The following is an 18,590-nucleotide window of genomic DNA, read 5'->3' as shown; positions in this document are numbered from 1 at the left end:
AGTTGGATTTCTTAAATATTATCCCTCAGAGGTTATGCAGGGTGACAATACTATTCCACAAAAAAAGGATTTCTATTTAGATTTTTTTTTTATTAGCCAGCCTAGTGAACAATATGAGTTGATGAAGCCACTTTGACAAAGGAGCAAAATGTCTTCCAAATCATGACCAAGCCCAGTTGACCTGATTCAGTTTTCTCTGAGATTTTTGAAAGTAAGACATGCATAGGTGGTGTGATTCAGTGAACATTTGTAAAAACAGCGTAAAAGAAATAATCGATGTTTATGCATTTTCTCATCTGTGTAGTGAGTCCAGCATCATAAAAACATACGGATTCCAACATCTTTTCCATAAATCTCCATCAAAAAGTCACTTGTGCCATTGTGCCACGCATTATATTGCATTATAAAGTGAAAACTACTGTCTGAAAAGGATAGGAATCTCATGTTGTTACACAAAACCCACCTTCCAAGCGGAATATGGTTTCAGTTGGGAACATTTTATCCCACTTACTGAACATCTGTGTCAAAGGAGCTGAAGATATTAAACTTTCCATATTCACTCACTTCAAGCTGTATTTTATTATTTCACTTCCATCTTCCGGTCTGGTATAGATACACAGAATATGCACTCTATGCCATGCTCTCCATTCAAAGAGGGGAGTTAACTTAAATTCTTATATAACATGTTATGCTATGATCACTTCCTTTAACAAATCCCATATACATTAGAGGTAAGCTTTAGTGGCAAGCTGCTCAATCCAGAGAATGTTAGATAACGTGTTCACAGTACACATCAAGATACACTTAGCAGCTAGTCATTACTTTAATGCAAGCCATCAGTTATTTCTTATATTATTTCCATTATATAATGACATAATGTAATCCATGGTAATCACACGTCAGATATCACACAGATACAGTAAAAGAAAGACCAGGGTTCATTTAAGGCAATGAGCATTCCTGGCTTTGTCTGTCTTCTGTTTGCTTCCGGCTGTTTTCGAAATCTCTGATGTTGTCTGGAGCTAAACATGGGGTTCGCTGTGGAGGAGGACAGATTTCACTTGAAGGAGAAGACATGTACAAACAGAGAAGTGGAGGCTGAGCGGCAGGCCGCCTGCGTGGCTGCAGAGCAGAGGCAGGTGGACAACTGCCTCCATGGCTGCATTTAGAGATGAGAGATGCAGCACTCTGTTCCTCTTCTCTCTCAAATATAGCTGACCTAGTTTTTTCATCTTCATACATGTGCCTGGAACACCAGCGCAGAACATGGACGGAACAATAGAAGCAGGGCTGGCACGTTTGTAGGTGTTGGTGGTGGCGTGTGGGGATTTGGACAAAGTGTACTTTAGGTGGGTTGACTGAGTGAGTCTGTTAATAGCTGCAGTGCTTCTGCAGTTACTCCTCTGTTTGCTTTTTTATGTTGAGATTAATGAATTGAACTCAGCAGCCTCTGATGGATATCTGATAAAACAAGATTGAAGATAGATATGTTTCAGTAAACTGGAGCATTGTGTTTGTCGTGAAGATGTTTTTTTAATAAGCGGAATCCCAGTGTGCTAATTTCACAACAAGGTCTCATTAAATGCTAAATTCAGCAAATATAGTTTAATATATTGAATTATTAATTTCTTATAAGCTATTTTGGGTCTGTTTGTGGACTGACATTACCTGAGTCCTCAGTTCTGGAGGAATATACAGTTACTTTAAAGCAACACTAAGGAACTTTCAGTTTTCGTTGATTTTGGCGGCGCCAGTGGACAAAAGCGGTAGTGTTTTGCCTGAACGAATACTACAGTTCCCATGAGGACTAGCGCGTGGCGTCGTAAAATGCTGCTCCCAGTGGCGTGCTGTCGGACTGAACTCACCTACATTTGTTTCCAGTGGCTGTGTGAAGGACGGATAACGACGAGGCAATGAACCTAATGGTGGCTTAACAATGTTATATCATGATGTGACGCATGCCGTAAAGCAGTCCGCACATTTGGAGTTTTTTAGTGTGCAGGGTTCCTACCACCCTCCTCACAATTGCTTAGTCCAAGTGAAAGCAATACTGACGCCCTCAGCCCATGGCAGAGGGTCATTCAACTAGTTGTAAGTCGATGTATCATCACAAAAGATATTAAAATGTTTTATTAAGGTTGAAAAGTTCCTTAGTGTCGCTTTAAATATTCTCCACTTGGAGTCACTTTCCAGAGTAAAAGGCCTCCACACCCTCTCTGAAGGCTCTGAAGGCTTTTCTTTTGATTCAGAGTGCCTATGTCTTGATACTGACCTTGACCGGTTGATCATTGTTCCCAGGTTTTGGTTCACCTCAGGTGAAGGCAGCATCTTAGAAACTGTTTTCCTAGCTGTTTCATTTCACATGTGACTAATCACTACGTACTGAACTCAGACGATGATCTTTGATGCTTTTCATTGCAAGATATCAGCTCTGACAGGCCTTCTACAAAAAAACAATTCTTGCTTTTGTTTTGATTGACATGTAATTTTTCATCTTGACTTGTGACAATGATCTCTTTGAAACCTATTAATAATGTTTTTTTTTTTGCGTAACTTCTTTTCAGGGGTGCATTCTCTGTGGTCAGGAGGTGTGTGAAGATCTCCTCTGGACAGGAGTATGCTGCCAAAATCATCAACACCAAGAAGCTTTCTGCCAGAGGTAGGGCACGGGCACGGACATGGGCACACACACACACACACACGCACACGCACACGAGCAGAGAGACATTCCCAGAGTGCCACTGAGTTATGTGTGGATGAGCTGTGAACATTGCTGCCCCTGATATGGGCTTTGGGTGCTGTGAGAGAGACCAAGTTTAGGTGTTTGAGTGTGCGTGCTTGAGTGTGCGCTCCAGCTGATGTGAGTGTGTGAATGACAGACGGGCATACAGGTTCACTAACAGCTTGGATATTTAAATTTTTGGTGTTTGAGAGAAAAAAACAACTGTGAATACATTGAATAATATGTCACACTGGTACATTTTATGTTGTGTGCTTCCTTTTCCTTGTGTTTTGTGATACACACATTTGGTTTTGGGTTTCTATGTAAATTGTCACATGCAGCCTTGTGTGTGCGTGTGTGTGTTCTGTATTGATTCAGGGCTCTGGCTGGTCTTGTCGTCCCAGGGGCAGATCTCTTGCGAAGCCGACCCAGTTCTTTCACATCCGTCACTGTAATTGTAGCCGCTGGCCTGGTTGCCGTAGGCTCGGCGCGCACGTACACACACACACACACACACACACACACATGCGCGTGCGAAAGCACACATATGACCTAAGAACTGCTTACAGCCTATTTGTGACTGCGAAGCAATGGCGTGTTATGCCTTTACAGTTTCTCCCTTTCTTTAGCTGGTGGCGAGTTTTGCCGCTGCTTGCTTGTTTGCGACCAACAGCGGGTTCCCGTCCTGCCGCACGGGGTGTCAGCCTCTGAGATGTGAGCGAGCTCATGGACTGAAATTCAATTTGTACTAATCTACTGGAAATTAGCTTGGCTGTTCTGCACGTGTCCATTACCTGTAGCTTCATTATGAGGATTAAAATGTGTTTACTTTTTATGTTATTGAAACAGCCAACAGTTTTTCCCTTCTCACCAACCTTCCCCTTCTTCTGCTGATTTATCAAACATTGACATCTTGTCTTGACCCATTCTCTGCTTCCTCCCCACTTCACTGTTAACTTCTCATCCGTCCCTTCCTTTATTTCTGAATCTGTTTTTCATCTGTCCTTTCCTCTGCTCACTTCACGCTGAGCCATTTTTCTTTCTACATTTCCTCTTTGCTCTTTGGCGCTCTCTGCCCCTCTTCGGCCCGTGATGACCCTTCCGCTCGCTGAGAGCGGTGTTGGTAATAGACACCTCGACAGACGGATCAGTGTCTCACCACTCGCATAGACACGTTTTCCAAAAATACCGCAAAGAATTATCTCACCCCTTATGCATGTGGCTCTGCCCGCACAAATACACTCTCTCTCGTTCTTATGTGTGTGTGTATATCCGCGTGTATGGAGATTTACATACCAGGCATGCTGGCGTGTCAGATATGGTCTTACCCTCTTTCCGCGATAAGCTCTAGAATTGCAACTCTGATTCCTTTCTCTCTGGCAGGATCATGACCTCCCCCCAACCCCTCTCCACCACTGACTGTGTTTGCGTAGGCAAGTGTATATGTGTGTGTGTGTGTGTGTGTGTGTGTGTGTGTGTAGAATTGAAAGAGGTTTAGGATGGGATTGGTGGCAGGAATGGAGGCAGATCAAGGCACTGCTAGTGCGTGTGTGTGTGTGTGTTTCTGTTATACAGGCACACGTGTGGTTGGCCTATAGGAGCAGTCGTAGTTCTGCAATCTGCAATCCTGATTATGCAGCATTTCATTAAGAGCAGCAGATGAGTCAGTGACTGAGGGGAAGCAGAGGAGAGACAGAGGGAAGGAAAGCATGAGAGAGAGAGAGAGGGGGGAGAGAGAGAGAGAGAGTGAGAGAGAGAGGATGGCAAGTCTTAAGTGTGTGTACGTTTGTGCACACCACACGTTCCTGACAGCGGTTGAATATTTGCCCTCTCCTTTCATGCATGCGTCAGTGTCCTGTCACTATAACTCTGTCTGCTATCTTTTGTCACTTTGCATTTGCATGTGATGTGATGTGTTTGTGTTGCGTATGGGCAAGGGAGAGTGTGTGTGTGTGTGTGTTTGTGGTTGTTGTGTGTATGTGTGCAGCTGTGCAGGTGCTTGTGCGTGTGTCTCATCTGTGTGAGTGTATATGTGTGGTCGCCTCATTGCCTGACAGGGTGGCCCTTTCTGGCTCGCCTTAACAGCTGAATAGATTTGCACTGTTGAATCTTTTGCAATAAAAAAAAATGTGTTGAATTTTAAAGAAGGCCCGCTCCGCCTAATGTGCAGATATTCCGTGTGACATGGCGATAAGAGTGAAGCGTGAAAAAAACATCCATGGGGAGAAACTAAAACCTAGATTTACACGTGTGTGTTTGACAGCATCGCTCCTGTTTTCTTTTCATTTTTTCTTATTTTTCATTATTTGGTTTGGAGAGTCCTTTCTGTCTGGCCTTCACTGAATTAGCTTTATGTCTGGCTTCCCGGCTTGATGTTGTTCTGTTGTTCCAGTCTGCAGATCTGTGACTGACCCCAAGAGTGGACAGTTTCTATGGTAATCGGGGTGTGCTGTCTTCTTTTTCCACCATACCATCTTTATTTATAAATCCCTTCACAAAACCACGGTCCAAATGCTGTACATGAAGAGTATGATTTAAAACAATGACATAAAACACCAAAAGAAAGAAAAGCATAAATACAAGTAAAACAGGTTTTTCCTCATTGTGAAAGCTAAAATGTGTCCCCTCTTCTGCTTTGCCGTCTTTTTTCCCCCTCATCGTATTTATTCCTGTGTCATTGTCACTCTGTTTCGCCTCACTTTGAAGCATCAGGAAGGCGGGTGAGCAGAGAGACAGAGCGGGGACGTGTTCGTGGGGGAGAGAGAGAGAGAGAGACAGAGAGAGAGAGAGAGAGAGAGAGAGAGAGTGATATGGAGATAGAGAAACAGGGGAGAAGGAAAGAAAGGAGGATCGCCGAGAAGAAGGGGAGATCACATGACTCACTGGGTACTTGAAGGCTAAAAATAAATGTTGGTCGTGCTCTCGCTCGGTGTGTCTCCATCTCGCGTACATGCATGCACACGCATATGCACATGCATGCACACAGAGCGTATTGACATCATTCCATCCTCCGAAAGGAGCCAGTTTTATTGGTTTCAGTTGCTGCTCACCTGTCTGGAAAACCAGACTGCCAGTGAACAAAGAGACTGGCGCCTCTGCAGCGTATATATGAGGATAATTCAGATATATCCCTGTACAGATCTGTAACTTACAAAATATCTGATTAAGGTTTTTTTCCTTAATTTTGATTTCCAGATTTTATTAATGATATGTACATGCAGGATACATCTTGGACAGATTGCCGGTAAATCAGGGGGGAAACACTGAGACAAAGACAATCACACACATTTTCATTTATGAGTAATGTTGAATCATCACGTCTCTCAGAGATAAACTCTATAAAGAGAGGGGTTTTCTCATGTCAAGAGTGCTAACCATTACACTGTTAGACTACTTTCTAAACAAAATTCAGTTTGTTCAGTGTTTGAAAAAGCACACAAAGACTTTCTGTTTTGTGCAATTTGAAATTAATCTGCAGCTGTAAACGTTTCCATTAACAGTCTAAGTCTGCAAAATCAAGTCATTGTCAAATCATGAGGTGAAAAGTTTTGTCATTGTTGTGAGTCTTAATCAGAATTGCTGCAGTTTAAAAAAAAAGAGTTTTTATAAAAGCGACTGATCGTTCAGCCCAGAAGGAGCCTCCAGTATGACTAACAGGCTTAATGGACTGTGCAGAAAGCAAGGACATTCTTAATTACAGAGGAGCACATCTGCCTCTGTCTTCTGCTGCCTCTCTCTGTTTTTGCTCCCCGCCTATTTTATGTCAGCCTTTGTTTTTCTCCCTATCTGAATCTTTACCAGTGTTGTTCTTGCAGCGGAACTCCAGTCTGTATATTCAGGAGCCGACATTTTTAGCCTCCTGCTGCTGGTGTGAAAAAAATCATTTGATGGACATTCGTCCACACATCTTAAAGGTCCCACAATGACAAATCTAAGACAGCCTATCAGATTCAAATATCCTTTATTTTTATCCACACGCTTAATTTATTTTTTTTTAAGAAATGAAGAAACAGTGGAAATCAGCAGAAACAACACAACTGGAATTAGTTTTTTTAGAATATTGACTTAAATAATATAAATCAGACTGAGTTGACAGTACAGCCTCACAACTGTCACTTTCAAACTTCTAATTTGGCGTTAAGGTTTTGATCTCATGAAATTAGAAGTAAAGACATAAATTTTTCTGACGGATCTAAACTACGGGGGAAAATTTGTTTGGCAGACCAAATCAGAGTCGTCCGCTAAGTTAAGCTTGCAGTGACAGAGAGAACTTGGCAAATGTTTCAACCCACATATTCACATCTGCTGCTCATCCCACAAATGCCCTTTTACATTTGCGTTTAGGTTTAGACTTTAGAGTTTAAATTATTGGTTAGTGTATAGTCTTTTAAAGGGGTCATTCAGATTCCATCCGTCACTTGCTCTCAAAGGGTTTATTTAAATTGGTCAGTTTGTCTGATTAACAGTCACATTAGTGAAGGATTTACCGTTTTCAACAGCGTATCAGACACATAGTGCTATTGTTGGTTGGTGTCATTCAAATTTATTGTATTTACACTCTGTAAAGTCACTGACACAGAAAGGACAGTGAAACGTGACGTGGATGTGATCCTCTATGTGATCCAGTGCTCTTTGTTGCAGGTATTATTGCTGTTACACGAAACCAGGGTCAGATTCACTTCAATCATGTTTGCTGATCAGTTTCAGGATATCACCGAGACTCTCGTCTAGGGACACGTGTACAACTAATTTTGGATTCACATTTGATTTTCAGTCAATGAACAACAAATTAAAGTGACAACATGTACAAAAAAGGAAATTTTGCCCGCCAATATTTAAGAACACCAAATTAGTGCTCTGCCTTGTTTGACTCCAAACTGTAGAAGACAGATCGAAATGCGATTACTCAACACTTAATAATGCGCCGTTTAGCCGAGACGTCAATAGTAAGGACATTTACTGCACGTTAACATGTGTAGCCTGTTAAAAGCCTGAAGGTATGTTATCACAGAGTGACGTTTTAGTCAATAAATCTGAGCCAGTGAGTCATGTCTCTGTAAAGTCAACTCTAAATTAATTGAGAAATATAGGGGTTTTTCCAGACAGTGTTATATTTAAGACCTTTATGATGCCTTTAAAGATATCGGTTTGATGTAAGCGTAATGTTTGAAAATATTACGTTGATTAGATTGATGGAAATACATACAGATCAGACACAAATCATTAATGGGATGTTTAAAGTTCATAAGTTGATACAGAGACAGACAAGGACATTAAAGCAGGCCTGCAGTTTGACCCGGGGTTGCTTCCAAAAATAGCCAGTGAATAAATACAGTGTGGTCCCTGGCTGCGTAGCTTCAACACCCGAATTTTACCATCCTGAGTAGCATCACCAAATCCAGGGATGTCACTTCGATGCTGTGCTTTGTATCGGATGTGTATTAGCCTCCTGCAGCCCGGCTCGCCTGCTCGTCTCTGCCGCCACAACGCATCGCTGCTAATTTTCTGCACTTTGAAGCATCGCATCTCAGTTTCTCCCGCCCACCCTTTTCATTTTCTCTCCATGTTACAAGTTGCATCCTGTTTATGAGTCACCCTCATGTCTTTATCCCCGCATGTGATAAAACATTCCCAAAATAGTAGGAAAATTAGAGGTTTAACAATGATAATAATTATCAATAATTATCAAACATTTTTGGATTTATCAGCGCCAGTAGCTGAATATTGAGATTAGCAGCGAGTCTCTTATTTTAGTGATGACTGTTCCATTCACAGCTGTTCTTGTTTTGTCTCAATCTCTTGGTTTTTGTTATGCCTCTATTTTCTCTCTGAGTTTCACTTATTTGTTGCTCAGTGTCTGCGTCTGTCCTCTCCATCTTTCCTTAAATTTGGACTCACAGGATGTCAGATTACGAGAGGCACAGAAATCCCCACAAAAAAACATGCACACAACACTCCACTGCTGCAGTGCGGTTGCCCAAACAATGTGTCAGAAACTGTCTGGAAGAGAAAGAAGCAGCCATAGAGAGCGAGAGTACGACAGGAGGAGGGATGGAATTCAATTCAATTTTATTTGTGCAGCGCCAAATGCAGCACAGACATTTCAAGGTGCTTTTATAGAGAAAAACCCAACTGTTCCATGTGAACAAATATAAGCAGCGGTGGAAAAGAAAGGCTCCATTTAACAGGAAGAAACCCTTGCAGGAGCAGCCTGAGAGGCGGCGGCTTTCTGCTGTTCCAGTTGGAGTTTGGGGATCGTAGTAGAGAAAGTGATAGGATTGCAGGGAGGGATTCAAACCCTGGGTTGATGAGCTGGTATCCATTCGATCCGCTCGCTGCAGATGGATCAGGTGGAGGCTCTGACCACGATGGAAGCCCAGACGTCTCTGTCAGGGGACAGTTTCCTCCAGCTCTCCTGTGTAACCCAAAGCCGCTCCCAGACCAAACCAGAGATAAAATCTCTCCAGTGTGTCCTGGGCCGACATCGAGGCCTCTCTCCAGTCAGACGTGCCTGGTGAATGTCCAATGTGAGGCAACCAGGAGGCATCCTAATCAAATGAGCCATCTCACTCGGCTCCTGCAGCTCTTTGAGTCTCTCCCAGATGGTATCTATATGTTATAATATTGGACAATATCACATTTTTGTTCATATTTTCAAACTCATAATTATCTCCAAGTTTTTAAAATGTAAAATTTTTGGTTAGTTTGTTTTGAATGTATTGCTGACAAAATGACTTACTTTCAAGATTTTTTTTTACCACTCAACTGTATATTGACATGACAGCTTTGGCTTTCGTCAAATAAAACATGGACAATACATTAGGTTTAATAAAACTTCAAGTCTTTCATGCCATCACACGTCATGGTTTGGTTCTTTTCTATCCTGGAGAAGCAGGCATAGTAACATAAAGAAGATAAATAGCAACATATTTGGAAATATTTGAACTTTTTAAGAAAGATTACCAAACGTGCAGAATAGAATGAGTGATATACAAATAGATAGATTCGGTACAAAACAAATTGGAATAAAAATACTAAAAAAACATAAAAGCAGAACGGTGGTGGTGATTTGTTGATTTGAAATCCTCTTTACTTTTGATTTTGCAAGTGAAGTATGAGGCTTCTACAACAATAACGGAGCGTTTCTGTTCCAGTTCTGTCGGTGGGGAGGAGGCCGACGCACCTGATGATCAGGGTGTAGATTGCTGCTTGCATCCTCCCACCTCCTTCCAGCTGTGCAAAGGAACCTGCAGCGGCCCTAAAACTCATGAAAAATGCAAAAGGTGCTTTATATATCTGGTGGTTTGCAGAGACACAGCAGTTTGACAGGGATCCGGTCCTTCAGTGAATTCAGCTGAACTACTCTTAGTAGTGAATATACAATAATGAATACATCATTAGGAATAAATTATACTGCAATCAATAGATGTTCTGAAGTCTTGCATTAAAACAAACAACAGATATAGGTTTGCAATTTTGCATGATGAAACAGATGTGATAGATGAGTCCCTCTAAAGAAAGCAGATACAGGCTACAAACAATTTTACTTTTTGACAATACAGTTTTATCCACTTCCGGATCTCAGTGGGCTGGAGATGGTGACAGCTGACTGTGAGGGAGTACAGGACGACCAGTCCATCACACGTCAATCAGAGAGACACAGACAACCGCACACACTCATCTCTACAGACAAGTTACAGTCATCAAATGAATGTTTTTAGGGAAGAAAACTCACCAAACAACTGGGGGTTGAGAGAACATGCAAACTCCACAACTCCCACAAAAAAGTCCATAATTAAAGGTACAAAAAAAAAAAAAAAAAAAAAAATTCAGTTTATATGCAATCACTCGAAAAATGCAAAGCTTTTATTTTCTCAAAATAGCAAAAAAAAAAAAAAAAAAAAAAGAAAAAAAAAGTGAAACTTTTTGTTTTTGGAAATTTTGTGATCAATGAATACCAATAAATCTAATTTCAAACTACATGGAACGTCACAACATTTATAAAGGCAGAAATCACAGTAGAGCTTTTTCTGCTGCATCAAGTTAGATTGTACATGTGTGGTCATAAAATGGACGGTGATTGTATTGTTGCATTGTTTACTGAAAGTAAATCAAAATATGTTCTTTAATTCAACGGCCTAAATGGCATCCTTTAACGTGAGAACACAGCATGTGTCTTTTCGCTTCAGTCTTTCTCTGATAAGAAGTTCATCAAGAAAATAAAATGTATTACACCATCTGCTGTGTGTGTGTGTCGGGAGAAAACAACTCACTCTTGCACCAGTGATAAATGAATCGATACAAAGTAACGTGTGAAGAGTATTTATAGAACTAAGGGAGAGTTTAGACGTGTTAGTTGCAAATCCTGGAACGTGTTTTGTGTTTTTCTGGCAGTGAAAGAATTTGTTACTTTGAATTTGTTTAATTTCTATGAGCCATGAAAAAAAAAAAAAATCAGCACTGTGTTGAGAAAGTCTAAATAGCTTTTTAGAAAAATCTGCAGAATAAAGATTTGCCTGATGTTATTACAATGTTACAGACTAGATAGATGTAACAAGTATATTATAAATAAACTTGTGTTTTAATATTTAAACATGTTTCAAAAGCAGAACAGTAAAAAAACAGTCTGCTAAAGGAGTACTCAAGTGAATAATTGTCGTGTTTTACTGTAGCATTTCTAGTTGAACGAGTGACATTGCAGCACAAAAAGAGGCAGTCGTCGTGGGCAGCAGTCTTTCAGGCCTGTCTGTACCTTTTTTGGTACAGACAGTCCTGAATGATAACAGCTGAGCGGAGCAGCTTCACATTTGTCCTCACAGTTACATTGGCGTCACATTATGTCGAAATTCAGCTGTCAGTTTTTCCCTCGTAAGCAAAATGCCGCTCACTGGGAGCAGGACTCAAGCTTGCATATGCACCGACACATTTAGGGCCTGTAAAGTCTTTTTGTCAGGCAGTCACAACTCATTGTTGTCAGGCTGAGACTTTTTTGAAAGTCGGACAGTTTTTTATTTTTTTCGCCCGCAGTTGCCTGAAGCAGAAGTGCGCACGGGAAAAGGTGTTAAATGAGATTTTCTCGTCCATTTAAAGAAAACTGCTCTGGTTGGCAAACATGTAATCACACACCTTCAACTCGACACTGTGTCTAGTTACCCTGCATGCCACACTGGAAGCTGCGGTGAAGCTGCTCGTGAAAACAAGCACAAGGATCACAAACGCAACCCCAGAGGTCACGTCTTGTAAACTGCAAAAAAAATTGTTATATACTTTGAGCGTCTCAATTTTTTTGCTACAACCGTGTCTCATTGCTGTGGCTCAAACTCCATCACGTATGAATAGCGACTGTTACTTCTGTTTCTTTTTCTCTTCTTCAACACTCGCGCATGAGCACGTCAACAAAAACTATTGCAAGTCATTATAGACAGATTTGTATTCATTGGTTTCCTGATAGGTTCAGTCATTTGTTTAAAAAACAAAACAAAAAAAAACCCCAAAGGGTTCTGATTCAGACTTTGTTGCTTGTGCATCTCTGCCTTTAGTTCTGTGGAGTTTGATAGTTGTGTGTGAACTCTCCATATCTGCTATTTGCATGCAAGGCTGGTTCCACTGCAGAGGAGAGGAGAGGCCTGACGCTCTGATTGGTGCAGGAGTTGCTAGACAACAGATGTCCAGCCGGCTAGGAGGTGGACTACCTGTGGAGGAGGGAGAAAGAGGATGCAGACAGAGTGAAAGAAAACTGGAGGTGGAAATGATAGAGTGAGGCTGTCACGTGACATTTAAGGTGACGAGTTATAGCGAGTACACAGCACAGAATACAAACAACCTAACATCACGGTCATATATATATATTTGTATATATATATATATATATATATATATATATATATATATATATATATATATATATATATATATATATGTATATATATATATATATATATATATATGTGTGTATACACACACACACACACACACACACACACACACACACAAACACCTCATGCACTATAAATAATAATGCAATTAATCAAGGGGGGCTCAATCAGGACTCAGAACTGTTTCTGATTGGTTGACGCTCAAACAGGAAGGCTCATTTAAATCACTTCTTCAAAGTCATTTTTCTAACTTTTTCTCAGGTGAAGTTCTTCTGTTTTATTTTTTTGTATCCTCATGTTAACTGTATGTTGAAAAGTACCATGCAAATCAAGTTAATGCTATTATTATTCACTGTTGTTGTGTTACTAATACAGTAAGTAGTACCAAAATTAATCACTAACACACATGAAGCTCAACTGTGTAGTAATATAACAAGTCATGTAAAACTGACTAAAATACATAATAAAGTGTAGTGAGGAGAAGCCAAAATGTGAACAGATCTAAAGAAATTCCAGGTAAAGACCACAGGACTGTGGGATTGATGCAGTGAATTGATTCGGTTAGCAATGGAATGGAATGGCAGAGTGATGCTGTCAGAGGTTACGAACCATCCAGTAACATGCAGGCCTGCAGCAGAGATGGAGAGATTGATGACCTTGCTCAGAGGGCCCTGCTAATCATGCATTAATGGCTGAGTTACCCTTGTTTCCGGCGCTGCCTGTTGGGTTGCTTGTGTCTCTAAAGCTGGCACAGTTCTCAGCAAAATCCAGACCGGCGTGTTTTCAACATGGAACATGGAAGACTTGCAACAGCACTTTCAAAAATGGCAGTTTAAACTCCATTTTTTTTTGTGCCATCCCTGCTGCTCGTGTCACATTTACTAGTAGAAAAACGGTAATGAAATGTAATCTTTAGTATTTCATTTTGAGGATTTCCGACAAATCAATAACTTGTGTTTAAGGAAACTACATTTGTTAATTCTTAATCACAAATTAGCAAATTCATTACGCATGTCATTTATTCTGGATCAATCTCTATTACTAGCACTGAAAATCTCCTCCTTTAGGTGTCGATGTTCAGTCCTCTAAGCAAATTGAACATACTGTCCTGGCGTTTCTGAGCTTCCTGGAGTCTATTTTGCTCGAAGCACACCGAGCGCTAAGTTTGCATGCCTGTTGCGTCTTATAGAAGCACTACATTGATGGAAAACCAAGAGAAATGTGGGTCTTTAATAAGAACATGCTGCCTGGTGTTCTTTGTTGGTCTTGCGTCTGTGCTGCAGTGCCGAGCTCACAGTTTCCATAGCATCAAGACGAGCAGAGGAAGGCACAGATGAGAGTGAAAAATAGACGTCCTATTTTGTTTGGGAAAAAAAAAAAAAGAAGCAAAACCTACTGCACTTGTTTCTCTTTATCAGTTTTCCCACTTTCTCTTCACCCTTTCCGTTGCTCTCTCTCTCTCTGTCTCTCTCTCTCTCTGTCCTGAGGCGGAGTTGAAATGGGTCGCCTCGGCGCTGTCCTGTGTTATTCATTATCATGACTGTTGTTGTTCTGACTCAGTTGTCTCCGAATTTGAGTCACCGGACTTGTGAGCATCACTTCATGTTTGCAAAGTCAGATAGAATCAGCCCGGTGTCGCCGAGCGGAGACCCGAGATGCTGTCTTGGCTGCCAGATTCGCTGTCTGGGATGCTGATGCAGAGCAGCAGGGGCACCGCGACCCTGACACCTGCTGTCCTTTCAGTCCGGCCATAGAGGCAGTGGAGGCTTCATTTACCAAACTTAATAGATAGAACTGACCCTTTTTCAGTTATATCTTTCCTATTTCGAAAAAAAAAAAAAAGAAGTGAATCCAAACAAAATAATTCAATTTTCAGGCCATGAAGTGATGCATGGATGACAACATCTTTATATTAAATCCTCCCACACTGAACAAATTACAGCCTTCAGAGCTCTAATAATCTCCATAACATGAATGGAAAAAATGTTATTCCAGGAAACTGATCGTTATTTCTGCAACGTCTTAACTTCTATACATTGATTGAAATTAAATCTGGGTACTGCTGTAACAGATTGTCCCTGATTAATATTTAATGTGTTTTGTCTCACATGACTGGCCGACAAAAACACAATTTATCGTATCACAGAGATAAGATCCGAATAATTCACTTTCCAGAAGAATAAATCCCATCGACATTAATAGAAAGAAGAAATACATATGTTGAGAAATTGAAACAGACATGTATTTGTATTGTGAGAAAAAAAATCTCCTATTAGTTGTAAATAATACAAATGTCTTCATATAAGTGAATGAAGACATGTTATCAGCAAGGAAAACCTCTTTATCCCAGTTGATTTGAGTTAAGTTAATGTCTCTTCATTTATTTATCCCTTGGTTCAATCTAAGGACGCCGCTCGTGCCTGTCGGGAGCTTATTTCCAGTCCGTCACCGGAGGTCAATGTGAATCCAGCGTGGCTGCTCTCTCTATTTGTTGTTTCGCTGTTGCCCGTCTGTGTGTGGCACATTACCAAGCTCATATCAGGTCGCATTATTTTTGTCAAGCATTTCAGTTCTGATAAGGAAAAGAGCAAGCTGACGCAGAGCCGGCGCACACACACACACACACACACACACACACACACACACACACACACACACACACACACACACACACACACACACACACACACACACACACGGCGAGATACAGGCCCTCACTCACAAGGATGCCCACACACAACGCAATGTGTCATCCACTCAGGCAAAAAAACAACAAAAAAAAAACAACCTAATGTTTCATGGCTTAAAAAAACAAAACGATCACATTGAGAAGTAATGAAGAGAATTAAAATAACTGATCTCTTGTCTTCCCCTCCTGTGTTTTGTCCACGTTTTTTTTCCTTTTAGATCATCAAAAGTTGGAGAGAGAGGCGAGGATTTGTCGTTTACTGAAGCACCCCAACATTGGTGAGTGTCCTCGATCCCAAAATACACACACCAGAAAGACTCAGTGGCACTAATGAAAACACATATTTTCATCAGGTCTCTTGCGACTTCTGCTATGGCTATTCATCTTCTTGACACAGATAGGAGTAGGAGAGGGTGAAACTGTGCGTGTGTGTGTGTGTGTGTGTGTGTGTGTGTACACACAGGTATCTAATGATGCTGTACCTGTGTGCTTTCCCCGCTGAGTCATCAAAAAGCCACAGGAGCCCCCCAGTCCCGCCTCCTCTCGAAACTACTGACCCTTTTACTGTCTTCCCTCCTCATTATGCCTATGCTAAAAGCTGTCTCTCCTCTTTTGTTTCCACACTCATCAACACGTGCCGCTGCTCAAATAACTGATACTCAGGTTTTCCCATGGACCCCGGCTCTCGCTCACTGTGACGGAAAGTTCTTTCTGCTTCGCTTTGAAATCATGCAGTTGGAGTAGTGAAAATGGAATCTAGAACAACTTTGTAGGTTATAAAAATCTTTACATATTGAAAGCAGGTGTCAAAGTCAAAATATTTCAAAAGTCATAAACATTTATGTGATTGTTCATGCAAATGATCTTTTGTGTGGTGATTGAGGTCTGCAACATTTGAATTTGATGAGTATTGTCTCAAAGTTTGTTTTGGAATCTAAGCTACAGTCAATTTCACGTTCATATAAACCTTTTACCATCTATTATGACAGAACAAATCATTACATACACTTAACTATTGCTGCAAGTCAATGATTTTGGATTAAATCTGAACATTAAATTGAATTTACTTTTAAATAATGAAACTACCACATATTTTAAGGCACATAATATAACACAGTTTTTGTGTAGCTTATAAATACTAAAAATGCTATGTCTTGAAATCTGGAAATATTTCATGAGACTTGATGGGTTTTTTTGGGGGGATTTTTTTTTTTAAATCCAGGAGTCAGAAGTACCACAATTTAAATACTGAAATAGAGAAAAGAAACCTTTAACTTTTTTGGTTTTCAGAGTAGAAATAGCTTACAAACTCGAAAATATCTATACAAAATCTTCAAATATTCATATTTATTTTCCTGTATTTGTCATTACTGTTTATATTAATAATGACAAATGTTTACATGAACAGCTTCACATGTATTTTGCTGACTGCCACAGCCATTTATTAAACAGCTACTGGTTTTCATGGCGGAGTAATGCCCAAATCAGTGATTTTTTTTCTCTCTCTCTAAACACTGTTCTTTTTCTCTTTTGTGTATTGTTTTGGTTCCATCTCCTCTACAGTAAGACTCCATGACAGCATATCAGAAGAGGGTTTCCACTATTTGGTGTTTGATCTGTGAGTCTCTGTTCTACACGTGCATGAACACTTCTTTTCCTACAGTCTCTTTTCCTCCTATTTCACAGTGGGTTAGCTTTTACTTCATTTAACTATACAATCAGTTTCTCGTGGCAGGAATCGGCTGCAAAAGAAAAATACTGTTTTGATACCGATCTCAATTTAGTGATTCATTAGATTCAATTAAGCAAATTCCTACTCGTATGAACTTGGAGCAATTAGTCTCTGATCCATCTTCACTAATATGTCTGTGTGCCCGGGCACACATGAGCCTCCGAAAAGATACATGCATTGTTTCATACATACATATACAGTCCGTATTTTTACACAGCTGTAGCAGTCTGAAAACATCCGTGTCGACGTGACTGAGAACATTCACAGATCGATGAATCACTCCGTTTCCTCTAAGGAGGTAGATTCGTGCTCAAACTAATAATGTCTTTGTCTCCCCACAGGGTGACAGGAGGAGAGCTGTTCGAGGACATCGTAGCCAGGGAGTACTACAGTGAGGCTGATGCCAGGTAACACACACCCACACACACTCTGCTGAGCGCAGCAGCCATTATGCATCTCTGTCTGTTGCTGTAGAGCGAAACTCTCTGCCTTTATACTGCTGGTGTGTGTGTGTGTGTTTGTGTTTCACATATGTTCGTCTCTGAAGTGCGATGCAGTTGCCTTGTCTCTGAGGCTTCTCTAAGAGTTATTTATAAAGGTGATTAATGACATATAGAGTGCAGTATTAATCATACACTGCCTGCTTCGTACTGAAATACTGCCTCCCCAGAGAGAGAGGGGTGTGTGTGTGTGTGTGCGTGTGTGTATTGTTGAAAGACATGTACAGCGTTACAATAAATCAAAATGACTTGTCTTCATGTGACTTAATGTCACATGTCCCAAAAAAAAAAAAAAAGAAAACGCAATTAACACGTGAAAGGTGAATTATGAGGTATTGTTATGAAGTGATTTCTTCTTCTCTTCCCCAACACCATCTCTCCTTTCATCTCATCTCCTTTTCTCTGCCTCTTTCCTGGCTGTTCTCTCTGTACCACCACACTGCCCTCAGCCACTGCATACAGCAGATCCTGGAGAGTGTCCATCACTGCCATGTTAATGGGATCGTTCACAGGGATCTGAAGGTTTGTACGACCGCAGTCAGTCACTGCTGCAACGAAAGAGCAGATTCCTGATTCATGCACAATAAATGATTCAGACAGTATCTTTTTCCTTCTTTTTTTTTTTTTTTTTTTAATTAATAATTTGATTGAATAAAGGGAAATATTTCATTTCCTCTCACTTGCATGTTAGAGATGAAACATCATGAAGCCTCTTTGTCACCTTCTTCATAACAGCTTTGGACATTTAATGAGGCAGATATGACCTTGACCTTTAGCTTTGAAATATGCTGCAATTGTAGTTTTGCAGGGGCACGGTTCAAATGATTCAAAGCTACCAAACTGCAGACACCCACTTCTTTCCTGCTGTTTTGTCTTTTCCATCATTATAGTCGATCCTTGTTGAGCTAGTCTGGCTAGTCCCAGTTCAGTAATCTTCCTGCCAAGCCACAGTGATGCAGCGGCTCGTATGCTACTGTTTCTGTGTGTGTCTGTGTGTGTGTGTCTGTGTGCGCGTGCGTGTGTGTGCACGTGCACGGGCGCAGTGGTGATAGAAAGAGGAGCAATCACGAGT

At 40.8% G+C, this 18,590-nt stretch overlaps 1 protein-coding gene across 13 annotated transcripts in view; it reads left to right on the top strand.

Annotated features, from left to right (window-relative positions):
- The window catches only part of camk2d2 (calcium/calmodulin-dependent protein kinase (CaM kinase) II delta 2), a 33,290-nt gene that overhangs the window by 1,848 nt on the left and 12,852 nt on the right, over nucleotides 1-18,590 (top strand). For all 13 annotated transcript variants that reach the window (XM_030093572.1, XM_030093569.1, XM_030093566.1 and 10 more), the window contains exons 2-6: nucleotides 2,565-2,659; nucleotides 15,505-15,564; nucleotides 16,850-16,904; nucleotides 17,360-17,425; nucleotides 17,968-18,040. In XM_030093572.1, the coding sequence (XP_029949432.1) occupies nucleotides 2,565-2,659; nucleotides 15,505-15,564; nucleotides 16,850-16,904; nucleotides 17,360-17,425; nucleotides 17,968-18,040 (349 nt within the window). The remainder of the gene's footprint in view (nucleotides 1-2,564; nucleotides 2,660-15,504; nucleotides 15,565-16,849; nucleotides 16,905-17,359; nucleotides 17,426-17,967; nucleotides 18,041-18,590) is intronic.

This window comes from Salarias fasciatus, chromosome 6 (genome assembly GCF_902148845.1).
Source record: "Salarias fasciatus chromosome 6, fSalaFa1.1, whole genome shotgun sequence".
NCBI classification, from domain to species: domain Eukaryota; kingdom Metazoa; phylum Chordata; class Actinopteri; order Blenniiformes; family Blenniidae; genus Salarias; species Salarias fasciatus.
Note: the sequence above shows the minus strand (reverse complement) of the source record. Positions and strands in the feature narration are given on the sequence as shown.